The sequence below is a fragment of the Pinus tabuliformis genome, chromosome Q (genome assembly GCF_031772625.1).
Source record: "Pinus tabuliformis cultivar Carrire ecotype Pingquan chromosome Q, CPIR1, whole genome shotgun sequence".
Taxonomy (NCBI): domain Eukaryota; kingdom Viridiplantae; phylum Streptophyta; class Pinopsida; order Pinales; family Pinaceae; genus Pinus; species Pinus tabuliformis.
This window is the reverse complement of record NC_142296.1, coordinates 367,581,859-367,598,145: the sequence shown is the minus strand read 5'-3', so window position 1 is coordinate 367,598,145 and position 16,287 is coordinate 367,581,859. Positions and strand designations below refer to the sequence as shown.

The following is a 16,287-nucleotide window of genomic DNA, read 5'->3' as shown; positions in this document are numbered from 1 at the left end:
GGAAATTTCAATCAGGAAAATTTGCAGCTGGCCCATCATTGGAAGGAATCAGAGAAGCAAGGAAAAATTCCATGTCATTATCTTTTCAGCATGTCTGCAAGGGATAAATATGAAAGCTGATATATTGTTCAAGTAAGCACTGAGGATGCAGAACAGATGGATAGAGATGATTGAACACCCCATCTGGACCTTCTCATTCAATCTATTTCTAATCAAGCTATTATAGTAATGACCTTTTGGATGGCTGTTTTGGAAGCAGTGTCAAAACTTAAACATCATACTTACCCTAAAATTATTATAACTGTTTACATGCTTTCCAGGACTTTAATTGCATACCATAGTTACACATAAAAGCCACGACATTAATCACATAACAGTTTGAAATAGTTCAGCATGCCTTCATAACATTGGAGATATTCCAACTGTGTTCATATTTGTCACTAATCCTGGATGACTTTAATTACAGTTCTCAGACCCTCTCCTTTAAGCATGTGATCAAATGCCTTGTTGATGTCAGCAAAAGAAACCTTGTCTGTAACAAATTTATCCAGTTCAAGCTCCTGCAAATTTAACAATCAAGGAAGGAAAGATTAAAACCATAATTATAACTCTAATTATATATGATAAGCATAGATTGCTCCCGTCATGGTACGGACAAAAAAAAAACAACTGGGAAATATGACCACACAGTATTATCTACAATTATGGTTTGAATAAGCTGTTACAACTATGTTATGAAGTCTTACCCCATTCAGATACATCTCTACAAGGCCTGGCAAATCAGTACGAGGCTTATAATTTCCAAAGAAGGTTCCTTTCAATGTTTTCTCGCTCAGAAAGTTTACAGGATTCGTTTTAAAGACTGCGTCTGAACGAGGGACCCCTGTTAAAACGGCTACACCCCAACCCTGCAAAAACAGAACTCTGATATCAAACATATGCATTGCCTGCATTTTCTTAATTAAATCGAAGCAATCAGTTTAAACTTTAAAGCTACAGCTTAGAATTGAAATGATTGATGTATCTTAAACCAAAGGAAACCAAGAGCTAGTACATCATGGCAGCATTCCAAAGCTTGAACCATGGCCTCAATACTCCCTGTGCATTCGACGCTGCAGTCCACCCCTCCATCAGTTTTTTTCGCAATTACCTGTAAACATTTTTTATAAGTGTTTGGAAATTAAGAGTCTACACTGCTTTGAATGGATGGTGAATGAGTGCACTCCATGCGAAAACTTAAAATCTCCCCCACCTAAGTACTAAAGTACCACACTAGTCAAAAGCAACCAATACTCTGATCTGGGAGAGAGTTTGATGATCATTTTGGGCAGCTCAACGTAACTGCTGAATAGGTTTTTCGTACTCTTTAGGGTTTATAAATTCCGTTACTCCAAATTGTTTTTCTGAGAAAGGAAAGATTACAAGAAAGGGTTAAAAAGGCAATTCTACAAGTCAACATATCAACATATGTACACAGATTTTCCAATAATGGAAGTGGGAAATATACAATTACCTCGTTCATATCTCTCATTATTGAAATCGATTCCAATTATTCGAGCAGCTCCTGCAATTCTTGCACCTTCACAAGCCTGCGTAGTTAAACTCGAGTCAGAAGGCTAACATATAATTAAACTCTACCCTCATCATATTGGTCCCAATGAAAATGCAGGTAGGAGAAGTGAACAGAATAGTCCCTAGAAAAAGGTTTGAGGACTTTAAAACTGCAACATATACTAATATGCATACAGTGGAACATAAAGAGGGCACTTGTTATTAGTACTTACAGCAAGCCCAACAGCCCCCAGGCCAAATACTGCTACTATCGAACCCTTCTTGGGTTTGCCTGCGTTCAAAGTAGCACCCATCCCTGATTCCACAACAGAGAAGAATTTGACACAACAATTCCAGTCAAAGAAACCATTATGAATGATTTTTTAATTATTAACAGTACAGCGAGCAAAAGTCCTCGCAATTGACATGCCCACTTTGTAAAACACTATAGATTTTATAATTATTAACAGTACAGCGAGCAAAAGTCCTCGCAATTGACATGCCCACTTTGTAAAACACTATACATTGTCAACGAGGTCAATTATTTCATTTCTTCAGTCAAACTTAATATATTATCATCTCAAAATTACTTATAAAATCTTCTACAATTCAGGAAAGTAGTTTTTGCATAAATGGCAGGCTGCGTCCAGACTTGGAGTCGCTCTGCATTGAGTAAATTCTGTTTTGATAGGAGATCCAAGGGCAATATAGGCCTTGCGGGGCAGGGGGTGTTTAGAGATGAGCATGGTAACATTCCAGGGAGGTTACACAAGTTTAAAATAATCAAAATTTAATTTAGAAAACACTTGAAAGTTGAAACCTTTAAAACTTAATGCATTTAACTCACAATTTAGTTAGTGTATCTGATGCAACAATAACCCTTTACTAACCCTGAAACAAGACCAATATCTACTTGTTTGTAAGAAACGAGTACATTATCTGTAGAGAATTGCTTACCATAACCTGAAACAAGAACAAAAACAATTTCTACTTGTTCGTAAGAAACAAGTGCATTCTCTGTAGAGAATTGCCTAGGTTAAATTTTAAAGTTTGAATACCATGACACCATTTATGTGCAAGTAAAAAATATTTAAATAGTAGATTTATCAAGCTCCTACCTCTAAGCTACTACCATCTGGAAAGTTCTGGAAAGCTGGGATGAGTTCAACAATGTAATCACTAACGGATAGTAGCCACTCCATCTCTTCGCCACATTGATTTCTTCTCCTGCACCAGAGGTTCCAATCTCCAAAGCTGTCCAAAAACAGTAGCTGCCACAAGAGATCCCCATGTTAGGAGTTAGTATCTTGAAATTAAGTGAAAATTTATGTCTTAAGATTAAGTAAAAAATTGTGTCTTAAGACTTGCATAAAATCCTGTGTGATTCCAGAACAGAATTAAAAATGTTATACCTGAGAGGTTTGTAATAGCATTAGATATTGCCAGGGCTGTACATACTCCTTTACCACCACCTGACATGTCTTCACCCAGCAACAACTTTGAAAATCTTTCTTTCATCATTTCAACTTCTGCAAACATAAAGCAGTAGACTCATTAAGGCAAACAAGTTTACTTGCCTGAAATTAGACATACCATCAGGCCAAACAATATCCAGTTACTCATTTGTCACCAAAAATTCAGTGCCTCTGGTTGGTATAGAAAATGGTCAAAATAAAGGGACAGCAGTTCATGGTTAAGCGGTCAAAGCAACCAGACAGCTAAAATTCCACACAAGACATATCAATACTATCCAAATACACCTCAAAGTGACAAACTTGAAAACGTATTGTCCATCCCAAGGGACTTGATGAGCAAAGGTGAAGAGTTAATATTTACCAACCAAATAAAAATATAAAATGAGCCAATCTTTGATGAAAAACTGACCACACAGCATACGGAGTAAAGACATAATTAAAACTTAGAGCAAATCTCCGAGACACGTAATTTTCTCGAACGTTTAACTAAAGCCAATATTTTAATTTCCCATTCTTAAATGGATGCCCACTTTAAGTCATTCATTCTTTCTGAAGCGCCAAAATGTACTTGCAAAAGCCTAGATTACTAATGAGAATCGTCGTGGAAAGATACAGAGATTTTTTTTCTTTATTTTCAATTTTTTTTTTTAAGAAAACATATAGAGACTTATCTAGACTAGGTTTAGAATTAGAAAAAATTCCAGGAGTAATGAGGTCACCTCATCAAGCACATATAGATGCTCTTGATACTATAATATTTAGCCAAAATAGATGCAGGCTTCTGAGCTTATATGCTGAAGAAACCAAAATTGTACCTGATAAATCTGTCTCCCGCTTCTCTCTTTTCTCCTCCCATATTACAGACTCCTGGCCACCTGCTATTGCCAGAGGAATTGTGGATACTTCGCAACTTGTGGGTTTTGTGCTTCCTATAGGCCATCCCAATGGTGATGATCCTGCAGAACTGGTTGGAATATCGTCTCCATGACCGTGAGAGTAATGCATTTCTCCTGTACCAAGGCTTAATGTCTCTGAGCCCGTGCCATCACCAGAAGCGTCTACGCTCACAGTAGAGCTTCCGCAATCAACACTCTCTCGTGCAGATCGATCTTCAGAGGCAATGCTGTCCATTGCAGCTCCCTGGACGCCTAGAGAATGCACACATAGACCTCTAGACCAAGAAACCAGACCTACAATTTGACCAAAGAAACAAGGTCACAAACCCTCAGAAGCAAATTCCTGCCAAAAACCTAAGCCAACGAAATAGCACAAAACTACATGCATGTAGTGACATTTGATTCAATATCTGCATAAAATACCATAAGTTTAGATCATATAGCTTTGGTCAAACGACCTCCATTTTTGAAAAAATAAGGTTGTTGACAAGTAAAGACTAGAAATCCTGAACCAAAACATTAAATTTCTTATCTTGCAACCATGTGTGGTTAGATTTATTTGGGACACCATGCCACAAGGGCACACAAATTCCCTTTGATTAATCGTGCATAGTATGTTTGATGTATGAAATCCATCTCTTTGATGTGTGTGATGTCCAGGGGAGCTGGACCCCTGTTAAAACGGCTACACCCCAACCCTGCAAAAACAGAACTCTGATATCAAACATATGCATTGCCTGCATTTTCTTAATTAAATCGAAGCAATCAGTTTAAACTTTAAAGCTACAGCTTAGAATTGAAATGATTGATGTATCTTAAACCAAAGGAAACCAAGAGCTAGTACATCATGGCAGCATTCCAAAGCTTGAACCATGGCCTCAATACTCCCTGTGCATTCGACGCTGCAGCTCAGAAACGGATAACGGATCTTCAGCAGCTCAGAAAAGATTGTAAGGGAAGGCGTCCAGGGGATGGATGAGGTAGGTCAAAGCCAGCGCCAGGAACATGAGCCCTTATGCTATCCCTTGGTCGATGGCGGTGCCTGCAACATCAAGATACATTCCTTCAATCCTGTTATAAATCCCGTGACGAATCCCCTAATGAACCGAACCGAACAGAACTTTAATGTCGGAAAAAGCAGAAAAAAAGAAAGAATAAAAGGCCGAGATCTTACCGTCGGACGAGGGAGCAGGAGCGGGAGCCTCTGCATTGGCGGAAGGTGCGAAGAGATTAATCAAAAGGAAGGCGACAGAGAGCATCAGCACCGTCACGGAGACAGACGAGAAGGCCATCTCTGCTGAAGAATAACAAGAAATGTCAATGTCGGCAAACAAGAAAATCAAGAGAGGAAGAAAAGAGGAGCTGCGGTAACGAACCTCAGAGAAAGCAAGAAGTTCTCGGCGCGAATAAACAGAAACCCGCCGAATAAACGGAAACCCGGAAGTTCTCGGCACGGAGAATAAACAGAAGCCCGCCGAATATGGATGCCAGGTGTCAACCTGAGATTGAAAGGGACGACGAAAGTCTCTTTCAAAGGGAAGGCCTATCGGCCTAATTATTTTATATTTTAAAACCAAAAAGTGTTGCAAACTAGTAATTACCATTATCTCATTTAATCAAATTTTATAAAAAATTAATCATGTAAAATCATATATAATATTTCAAATTTTTTTGACACTTTTTCTTAAGTTTATTTAAAGTAACCATGTCAACCAAGGTAAACATGAGGAGAGATACTACTACAATCAGATTCGACTTCCTATGTCACTTTAAGGAAGTGGAATCAACGGAGCATCACATACAGTGATCTAACATCATCAACAGAACCCTTACGAGATAAGTCATCCACTCAAACAGCCTGTCCCTAGGTCCCACTTCTATTCTGCAACTCTTAAGCCATAGTCATTCTCATGTTATGGGCAAGGGAGTGACCAGAATCCCAAAGTCGCTCTCACAGGTTTTCCTGTCAACGATTCTGGACCAAAATTGCTAGTGCCAGCGATCCCGTGATTTAAGCCACTTTTTTAGCCAAAAACTTATTGTAACTTCCAGAATTTATTAAAAAAATAATGACAATGTTGATCAATCAAAGATCACCCGCAAGAGTAGGCTTGAGCATCCCTAACCGGGACTGAAATTATGTCAAACACTTGGCATCAATGCAACCTACACGTCTAGAATACAAAACAAAGTATAAATGATTGAAACAACTTATGAAACACAGTCATAAGGATCACCTCATTCTCCATTGAACTACTACATCATCAATTAGCTTTTGCATCCATCCACTTAACAATTACAAGTATATACATGAAATAACCATGACATGAACCAATCGTTCAACCATGCTTATAACCAACATAAAACCATATAAATATCAAAGATATGACAACCATTAAATCCACATATAATTCAGTGTAAAAGTAAGAAAAATTAGCTTTTATTAATCATAAGCAAATTTGACCAGGGTCGTGACTTCCACGTACCACCCGACCATAGACATAGCTGAATCAAATCTCTCTTTCAGCTAATCACCCCTGTGCCATATTCCAAGTATGAATGTGAGATCTCATAGAACAACCAATCCAAGAACAACCAAGGGAATTTAGAGGTTAAACCATCTCCACCCTCATCAAACTGTGATCACACCAAAACTCGTGCTTCGATCACAACCGAATAGAACTTGGAATGCCATCCGGAATCCATTACTATCATTGAGGAATTTTCCATCTCCTTGTCTCTCAAGTTTTACCGCAATCCAAACCCAAATCACTAGGCCCTAAACCGAGACTGCTCCCTCAGGCTTTATCGTGTATCTCGCCAAAACCGATCAAGGGATTCCTAGGAATTTGGGAATGAACCTTGAGACCACCTCCGCCCCAGATTCTGAAATACATCTGACAATTCCAAAGCTCAAAAGCCAAGATCAACATCCCAACGCACCATGGCATCCGAAAAAAGGTTAGGCTAGGTTTAAATCCACTGTCATAACCCAACAAAACCATGCCACTTGACATCAAGAGAACCATACACCAATATGCAAGGCCATGCATGTCCAAACCAGCTAGGAAATCACACATGCAAAAGGTTACCTGCAAATATTCCTGCTGAAGTTGTTTGACTTTGCTTTCCTTTCCTTGATCTTTGCTTGTTTTTCCTTTCTTTTCCTTTCCTTGTTCCAAACTAGAGTGCTCCAAGAAAACTTCGAGTGACCAAGAGAGAGAGAGAGAGAGACTAATAAGAGAGCTCCAAACTTGAACTTGACAAAAGCCATGAATTGATCCCTTTTTATGCATGAGCCCTCTAATTTCTTCATTTTCCATTATTTTCCTTCATTTTCCTCCTCACATACAACTTGTGACCTTTCACCTTACTTTTCTCTTAATTTCCTTTATTTTCATAAATAAATGTGTGAAAAATGCCCTTTTCTTTTTGCCAATTTTCCTTAGCCAAAACACATATCTAGTGATGCTCACTGAAATATCTTTGCCCAACATTCAATTTGGAATACGTGTCCCTTACCCGTGATATTATTTTCCCTTGTTAATTTTTATTACGTAAACTTTTCACCAAAATTGTTACATATTTAACGTTAAATACAGTAATTTATCATATATATATATATATATATATATATATATATATATATATATTCATTCATTTTCTAAATATACCGTCAAACTGATTAAATTAACTGATTATATATTTAAATTTATTCTGAAAATATTAAAAATGATAAAAACAATATTATCACTCCATCTCAAACGTTACTTTTCAAGTTATCTAAAACAAAATATTCCACGTCTATCTTGATTCTATCATGTTATTTCTCAAAATTAACATGTGGATTTTTGATCCCACACAATTCAATGTACAAGAGAGATGTATCTCTGGAGCTTCCGCAGTGCACTGCACTGCAGACCGAGGCGCACTAAAGCTTCTAATATCATATGACCACGCGGGGTGTCTTCATTTGCATTCAAAACTCCCTTCAACACTTCATTCCTAATAACATCGTATGCCATTGAAACCCAATTTGACAGCACCACTCCACCTCTCAACCTCTTCTCTAAGCCTATAGAAATGAGGCTGGCTTGGCTCTTGAACCAGCGGTACGTAGCTCGGTTTTTAAAGAAATAATGATTAAAAACCAAAGGAAGGTCCAGCATCGATAATTTTATGTTAATTACATTTCCTGGTTAGTTGAAAAAAACAAAATTCTTATTAATGGGTAATTAAAATTCAAAGGCATCTCATCATCACAAGGGCAGTGGCAGCATACCACGACATCCCTGAGGTTGTCTAACCCCTCACTCGGCGCACTCTTTCACTGGGACTGATTGACAAAACCAGCCCATGGTCGTTCTTCGTTGGAGCTGCCCAACCTGATGGTTGTGAAGGCGTTTCGTTTCGCATATAGTAGAGCAACATTCATTTAAAGTTCAGTTTGGTTTGGAGGAACAAACAATTTTTGCTGAACTAATTTGAAGGTTGCGGAGACGGTTTTATTTTGCATATAACGGAGCAATATTCATTTAAAGTCTAACTTGTTTTGGGGAACAAAAAATTTCGCTGGACTAATTACTTTAAGGGACTTATTGCATTTTGCTTTAGTACATGCTTGCATAAACATACAGATTTTCGGGACTCTAAAAACACTATAAACTAAGTGGTTCAACGACACAAATCTGTCATGCTCATACACTTAAAAACATATTGGACGAAGTTGTCACCTTCAAAGCAAATTTTAACTCAATTTCATGTCAACACATTTATAGGGAATATAACGAGAGTGCGTTTCCAAGGAGTTCACGATACTACCCTGAGGCATGTGGATGATCCAAGAGCACAGCGGTGCTGAACAATACCAATATTATCATCACCCATATATAGATCAAGCATATCATAGGGTAGACAAGCCCTAAATTTTTTTCTCTTACATGTTTATTTATCAACTATGTTTTTTCGTAAAATTCTATATACATATATATGGCTCATCACACTGATCTAGCTTGGAACACCCTGCATAGTGATTTTTGTATAGTTTATTTTTTTTGGAAATGGTGATTGCCATAATTCATCTACTGATATATATCTAGTACTGGCTTTGGGCCAATAGTTATGCATATGCTTTAGACATTTGCTATATGTAATTTTTCATTATTTTTTTACCATTAATGAAAGATTACATTTTTCTATTGGAAAAAAATAAAATGAAAAGAATGTTAATACAAAAATAAAATGAAAAGAATGTCCCATATTAACAGTGTCATATTAATTATGTTTTCTTGTTTGTGGAAAAAAACGAAATTCTTATTAATTACTTATTAATGTTGAAAAGCTTTTATATTGATTAAATAATGTTTAAATTACACAGTGTCATACACTCTAGTTTAAAAGGCATTAATTTATAATTGACGATTTAATGGTAACCAATTACCATTTCAAATGGGTCGTGCAAAATGTTTTTAAATTTATAAAAAAAGCTAATTAAAAAGTGATATTTTACTATGTTTCTGGTTAGAAACTTGAGGATTTGGTTTTGACATCATTTCATTTGGTTATTCAAATAGTAATAATTGTTTTTAATATGAATATAAAGACAATATATTTAGCACTAAAAACTTCTTATTAAAAATACCCAATCATTATATGAAAAATCTCTAGTAATATTTCAAGAAGAAATGAAACATATTTGATATATTTTGATTAATGAAAAGGTATTTATAGGAGTTATATTATTGATATAGATTGATTTTTTATTATGAAAATTATTTACAAAAAATAAATTTAGTTTTTTGGGTCATAGATTCATCATTCTTGTTAGTGACCATGATCCTTCTATGAGAGATATGTTTTTGTAAGCAAATATTATCTTAAAGAAAGTTGTGTGAAAAAAATTCAACATTATTGTCAATTTGTATACAATGTTTAACTATCAAGAAAATCATCTCGAACAATCCCATTTTCAAAACTTTTAACTAACATAACAAAAACATAAGTTATAACCTCTTCTCGAGGATTGAGATTTTTCTTATCACCCCTTCATGATGCTTTGGATTTTTCTTATGTCACCAGTTGATATGGGTTTGCATCCTATGAAAAAGAGTGTATTTGATTTAACAATTCACTTGTTCTCAACAAATAATTTAGTCACACTACATAACATACCCATGTTGAAACCTTTAGATTTTGCAAATGCAAGATATATTGTTGAGCATATAAGATGTATAAAAATTGTTAATATTGATGAGAATGTATTCTTCTAATTTGGTCACTGTGTTATGTTAAGATATGCTAACTTATGAGTTGAAGTTGACTTACTTAATAGTGCATTTGGTTACATTCAATAATATTTTTCATTTGTTAACTCAACATCCAATATACCAATGTTCCTTTTCCTAAGTACATTGATGCTCCATTTGCCACAAATAATCCAAATATTGCACCAATAACACATGTTATCACAACAAATCATATATAAATTCCTCTAAAATTAGCATGCACCTTAACTATACTCAAATCATAGCAATTAACTTTACAAAGAGCCATAATTTACAGCTCGAAAAGAAAAAGAAAAAGAAATTAATTTTTTTTAAGCAAGGGTTGATAGTCATAGACATATCAAGAATCAAATTGATGAATAATATAGGCATATTACCACCTTTTTGTTTAAATGTTATCTCAAAACAAAAAATATTATATTCTAGTTAATATCTTTATAGCATTCCATGTAAATATTTTTACTAGAGAAAAATATGTCTATTTAATATTTGGTTACCACATTAATTAATAATTATATTTAATTATAACAGTCATTTATAATTGTATTTCATATTGCATATATATTTGCTAGTTAGAAATATTAAATTTCATTTATACTATTTTAAAATATAAATAAGATATATGTTATTGGGGAGTAATATCATACCACGTGAGTTTATATTAGGGGATATTTATTGAGGAAAAAATGACATAATATAGTGGGGATATATAGGGAAAAAGGGTTTTTAATATTAGCATGTATAAAAAATGGAGCTCAAATATATGAAAAATATAAAAAGGTATAAAAAATATTATTGAAAAAATTGATACCTACAATATCTAGTGAAAGTAGGGGTTTTTCAAATTAAGAAAATATATTGGTTTGTATTGATAGAAGGTTAAATAATGTGATTTTTAAAAGTATTTTCTAATATATAGTCAAATAAAAAATATTATTTAATATATGTACTTAATATATAAATAAACATATAATATTTCATTGTTACATTGGTCAATAGTAATTTTTTATAAAGACAATCCACGTTAATAATATTTCAAATTTCAACTTTGTCAATAAAAAAATACTTACATTGACTTTAAAAACTGTTTTTTAAATGGTTAAGAGTAATAAAATAAAATATTTTATTTGAAGGTTATGATAATCATTAAAATATTAGTAATAAGTGTGCCATTTTACATTATTAAGAGTAATAAAATAAAATATTTTGTTTAAAGTTAGATTGTATTTAAAGTTTATGATAATTATTTAAAATATTAATAATATTTGAGTAGAACAATTTTTATTGATAATGTTTTATTTATTTACATTTATATTGGTTTAAAAGTTTGTTTTTTAAAAGAGTAATAAAATAAAATAATTTATTTAAAGTTTATGATAATTAATTAAAATATTAATAATATAATAAATTTAGTTTTAATCTTAAGCTTAGTAATTTAGTATATAATTTTTGCTTTAAATAATAATTTTGAAAAAAATACAATTTCAATTCAAAATTAATGATAATTTTTACTAGAAAAGGTTAATTATTTAATATATCAAATAAAAAAGAAGTCTCTTAATGGAATAATGATTCATTAAGAAATATCATTATGTATTTTAAATTCATTGTAAGTAAATGAATAATACTTAATTAAAAAATATTATTATGCATTTTAAAATCGTAGTAAACATGGTTAGTGGCGCATATTTGAAGACCATATTGACATGTTATATCAAGAGTTAAATGGTAAATAATTTTAAATTTTAGAATGAGAGAGTTTTGAAAACTAGGGTATCACTCCTTAACTTGGATTCTAAATAACCATGCAACGTGCAAAGGGATGTGGGCCATGCCCTTCCTATCAAAATGTCAATATTAGAAACATATCCAACATTGACAGACCCAAATCTTAATTAGGAGTTCATTACAAGGATGGGTGATGAAAGATTGGCTTGTCTTCTAAAACATTGTCTCATGCAGCCTAGTAATCTTTCCTCTTTGGAAAATGCCTTCCTAAAGCTATGAAGGACTGCAGATTTGAGATAAAATCCAATAATATTTCCCAATACATCCAATTCATGTAAGATCATTCCCTGATCGGTAAGTTTTTAGGGTTATGGCCTACACAAGGAGCCCTAATCACTTGGATCCAAAACAAATGGAATCATAAGCGCTTGATAGATTTATAGCTTGAAGCTACTTCACGGTTATATTTTCCATTCTAGAATATCAGACCACGATCTTTGATGGTGTCCCATATTTCTTAAACTCGAGAGGGCTCTATCTCAACTTCTAGATTGAATGTTTAAGCCCAGATAAGGAAAACCACTATAGAGTCTATCTAAATAAGCCTCTTTTCCCTCCCTATGGTGTTTTGAGGAGGAAGAAATGCTCAAAAGAATTGGGAATTTGCTAGGTCATTATGTTAAGGCCTCAAAGGTCACTAGGTAGGGACAATACACATTATATGTAAGAATTTGTATTTATATGGGCATCTCATAACCTCTCCCTGCTTCCATTGACATATATTATCATGATGAACTCTAGAAGTAGGCACTAGATTATGCGCATATACTTTTCCTTGCAGGAGTTGTCATGAATATGGTCACCTATTTAGACATTATCCCTTGTTTCTACTGTTGGGATAGGGTCCCCCAGGTCAAATTTTGAGTAAAATTTAATAAATTTTGTATAAAGTGTAAAGAGTCCGCGAAATATGGAAGCAGAGTACGAAGTTAGTATGAGTCAAAGGGGCTTTAGTCCCTTAGGTGGGTAGGTGATAGGAGGTTTTTGAGACCCGCCAATGGTCCGCGGACCATGGTATTGTAAGAAAAAAGATTTATATAGATGAGTCATAGTGAGTCTAAAGAAGTAACTTTTGGAGAAGAATCTTTGTCAGGGCAAGAAGCTAAGGCAGGAAAGGTTTGTTCCCTGTACTTAGGCGAAAGGGGAAGGCTCCTACAGATGAGTGTGCAGATACCTTGGTAAGTTCGCAGGTTGAGTGATCGGGCTCCTGCAGCTGAGTGCAGGGAAAAGAAGTTTGTACTTGAATGATTATACTTAATAAATACAGTTTTGAGTTGAATTGAATATATTTGTGCATTATTTCTTACTTCTACAAGTTTATGTATCTTCGCTCTGTGTTATGATTTACATGAATTAATGCTTATTTACTGCGTGAAAATAGTATATCTGTAATATTAATGCATGTTAAGACTAACTAAGGACCTTCGCAAAGATCTAGAAGTTGTTTAAGTACATTTACAATAATTGTCTATTTGGAAGGAATAAGGGTGTGCGAAAGTAGATCTAAGCCACAAGGGCTGCAAGAACCTATCACACAGGCCTTTGGATGCAAAAGCCTAATTCTGTCATCCCCCAATATTGCTTTAGGTGAGGTTGCAGCTTATGCTACGCAGGTTTTTGTCGAAAGGGCCACCATTTAGGGTTTTGTTGGTTGGCACAAATAACATTGAACCTGGGCTAGGCCCCATCAATCCAAAAAATGGTTCCATTATCGGGACCAGGATCTGTTTGAGGAATGTGTGATGTCGAATAAGTGGTTCCCTACTAAGAAAGAAATTGAAAAGTGGACCAATCGGAAGTTGCACTCGTTTGGCGGTTAGGAGAACAGAAACTCGATGTTATCCAAAGAATAGTGGCTTAATAGATACCTGTACACAGATGAGACTGAAGCTTTCTTTTGTTTCTTCCCTTGTAAACTGCATGAGTGGTTGTTCAGATTAGCAGATAGTTAGGGTACGTGGAGGCTTGACAACCCTATTGTGTGGACCCCAGAGTTGGTGAAGCACTTGGAAGCTTCAAAAAATAACATTGTGCAGGCCATTGATCATTGGATTGATTGTATCTTAGGAGGATTTATCACTAAGCTCATGATCGATACGAGCGTCAACTATAGTGAAGCAGAGTGCAGGTTCTTCAAGGGACCAAGAGGTAAGTACTTAAAATCTCTGAAAACCTGGATTAAGATGTTGTTGTGCGAAAAACGGGTTATGCCATTACATTGATGTTTGGGACTACGCAAAGCGGAAAACCCTTCAGAAGAAATGAAGAATCAGGCTCTGAATACAATCCATTGTTAGGATATTCTAATAGCGATGATGAAGGAACTATTCTGAGAACATGACGAAACACATTGTAGATAGTAAGCCAGGGTTTCCCAGGGATAACTCATTTTTCCACTCCACCGCCACCTCCACCTCCGCCTCATACACCCACACTTCCACCTCCACCTCCACCTCCCCATCAACCATTCAACATGGCGAACACGATGAAAATGTTGATCTTTAAAGGGGTAGGAAGTGAAGACCCCAAACAATTTTGGTTCGTCGTGGATGCTGTCTGGAAGGCACAACAGATTACTCACAATAATATGAAGAAAGCACAGTTGGTCACAGTGTTGCAGGATAGAGAGTTTATTTGGTATATCAAGTTTTGTACAGATCAATCGGGTGCGACGATGACAAAGACACAACAAGCATTGAACAATGAGTTTAAGAAACCTAAGTCTCAGGCGCAGTTTGTAACAGAGTTTAAGGAAATACAACAAAGGGTAAATGAGTCCATGTGGGACTTCGATCAGAGGCTGAAATGCTTGATCCGACAGGCTAATATGGAGATCACAGATGATCAACATAGAGACTTTTACATTGCGTCACTATTGCCTAATCTAGGATTTCCTTTATCACAACAGAAGATAAGAACACAAGCGGAAGCTGTGGAGATTGCGATGAGGTTGGAAGCCTCACCAGTGCAGGACACGAACGTTGGAGTGCAATAGATACAATCGTAGATGGAAAGCCTGCATATGGAATTGCAGAGCTTGAAGACATGGAAGGAAGCTCAATCTGAGGTACACGCAGAAGTCAAGTGCATAAAATGTAAAGACAGAGACATGATAATCATTACTGCCCTTTCTATCAGAATTAACTAATTGGAGTAGGTCTTGTTCCTTTGAAACCTGAGAACATTGCGGGACCAAGTGCAGGAGTACCCTTATGGTGCGCTATCTGCCAGATAGCTGGGAAGCATGCAACTGACCATTGTCACCTCTTGCAAAAGTTTGTGCAGACTCCACAACAGTTGTTTTGTACCTTCTGTAAATCAGTTGGACATGATGAGTGAAACTACCAAAGCTACGAATTAATGATGGAGTGAACCCCTATGTATCGAATGCAAGAAGAAAATCAGCCTCAGGATCAGGGCACAGGTGCAATGCATGGAGGATTCCAGGGTCATGGAAGAGGAAGAGGCGGAGGGGTTGGCCGAGGTCGTGGACAAATCATTTGTTATAATTGTGGCGAAGCAGGCCATTTTTCTCTCGTATGTCAAAACCCAACACATCCATCCTATCAATACTGCAGACAATTTGATCATGTGATAGAAGATTGCTCGGTGTTGATAGCCAAGATGCAAGAGAAAAATACGCAACAACCCACACAAAACATACAGATGATGAGGGCAGAGCCTCGTGAAGAGGACCATAGCATCAATATCGTGACACGAAGCGATATTGCCATGACAAAGGATAAAGGAAAGAAGCCGAAAACATAAGGCTGGGTACGTAAGGCTGTCGAAAAAGAGGTCAGATTTGATCTCAACAAGGCTAAAGAAACTTTTATGGAGGCCAAGAAGAATTTTGCTGAGGCTTCTACATCAGGAAGTCAGGAGAAACCGACTGGAAACAATGAAGTGCAGGACGTGGATCCCTTGCTATTGGCTACTTTTTTGAAAACTTGTATGAAGCTGTTGCAGGATAGGAAGGCAGTAGAAGGGCTCCAGGAGCTAATTGACAATTGTACAGGTAAAATCAAGACTCCTCTTGAACAACACATTGTGAGGAAATTGGGTAAACATAAGAAGTGGACAAGGTGTGAAATGAGGCTGACTGCGCAAATTGGAGAGTACGAGATGGATCAAGTCATCCTGGATCTAGGACTGATACGAAGGATTCAGAACTGCCTAGAATGAGCTCCCATTAAAGTATAACAAATGCTAGAATTAAATAAAATACTAGAGAATATGTTGTTGCTACACATTGAGATGGATTGAAGGAGATACAAAAAAAATTCAACAATG

General features: G+C 35.7%; 2 protein-coding genes and 1 pseudogene across 2 annotated transcripts; all 3 read right to left on the bottom strand.

Moving 5' to 3' along the window:
• Nucleotides 1-440: 440 nt before the first annotated feature.
• LOC149219698 (alcohol dehydrogenase class-P-like) lies at nucleotides 441-1,979 on the bottom strand. The gene is made up of 7 exons (XM_089386890.1): nucleotides 1,952-1,979; nucleotides 1,785-1,867; nucleotides 1,514-1,589; nucleotides 1,390-1,403; nucleotides 1,055-1,150; nucleotides 747-908; nucleotides 441-560 (listed from the first exon to the last, which is right to left on the bottom strand). Exons 1-7 carry the CDS (start codon nucleotides 1,977-1,979, stop codon nucleotides 441-443), a joined length of 579 nt encoding a protein of 192 aa, XP_089243016.1.
• A 648-nt stretch (nucleotides 1,980-2,627) lies between these two features.
• On the bottom strand, nucleotides 2,628-4,177 carry LOC149219697 (rop guanine nucleotide exchange factor 7-like). Its single transcript, XM_089382652.1, has 3 exons — nucleotides 3,842-4,177; nucleotides 2,964-3,080; nucleotides 2,628-2,822 (listed from the first exon to the last, which is right to left on the bottom strand). The coding sequence occupies exons 1-3, from the start codon at nucleotides 4,155-4,157 to the stop codon at nucleotides 2,731-2,733; spliced, it is 525 nt and encodes a 174-aa protein (XP_089238778.1). The 5' UTR covers nucleotides 4,158-4,177; the 3' UTR covers nucleotides 2,628-2,730.
• Nucleotides 4,178-4,860: 683 nt separating this feature from the next.
• Nucleotides 4,861-5,214, bottom strand: LOC149219696 (uncharacterized; annotated as a pseudogene).
• Between the last annotated feature and the right edge of the window lie 11,073 nt (nucleotides 5,215-16,287).

Coding starts and splice junctions, on each gene's coding strand:
- LOC149219698 (XM_089386890.1), bottom strand. CDS start 1,979: ATGTCAATTGCGAGGACTTTTGCTCGCT. Junction 1,590..1,784: donor TGGGGGCTGTTGGGCTTGCT/GTAAGTACTAAT, acceptor TTAACTACGCAG/GCTTGTGAAGGTGCAAGAAT. Junction 909..1,054: donor CTTTGGAATGCTGCCATGAT/GTACTAGCTCTT, acceptor CTGTTTTTGCAG/GGTTGGGGTGTAGCCGTTTT.
- LOC149219697 (XM_089382652.1), bottom strand. CDS start 4,157: ATGGACAGCATTGCCTCTGAAGATCGATCTGCACGAGAGAGTGTTGAT. Junction 3,081..3,841: donor GCGGGAGACAGATTTATCAG/GTACAATTTTGG, acceptor TTATGTTTGCAG/AAGTTGAAATGATGAAAGAA. Junction 2,823..2,963: donor TGCTATTACAAACCTCTCAG/GTATAACATTTT, acceptor CTCTTGTGGCAG/CTACTGTTTTTGGACAGCTT.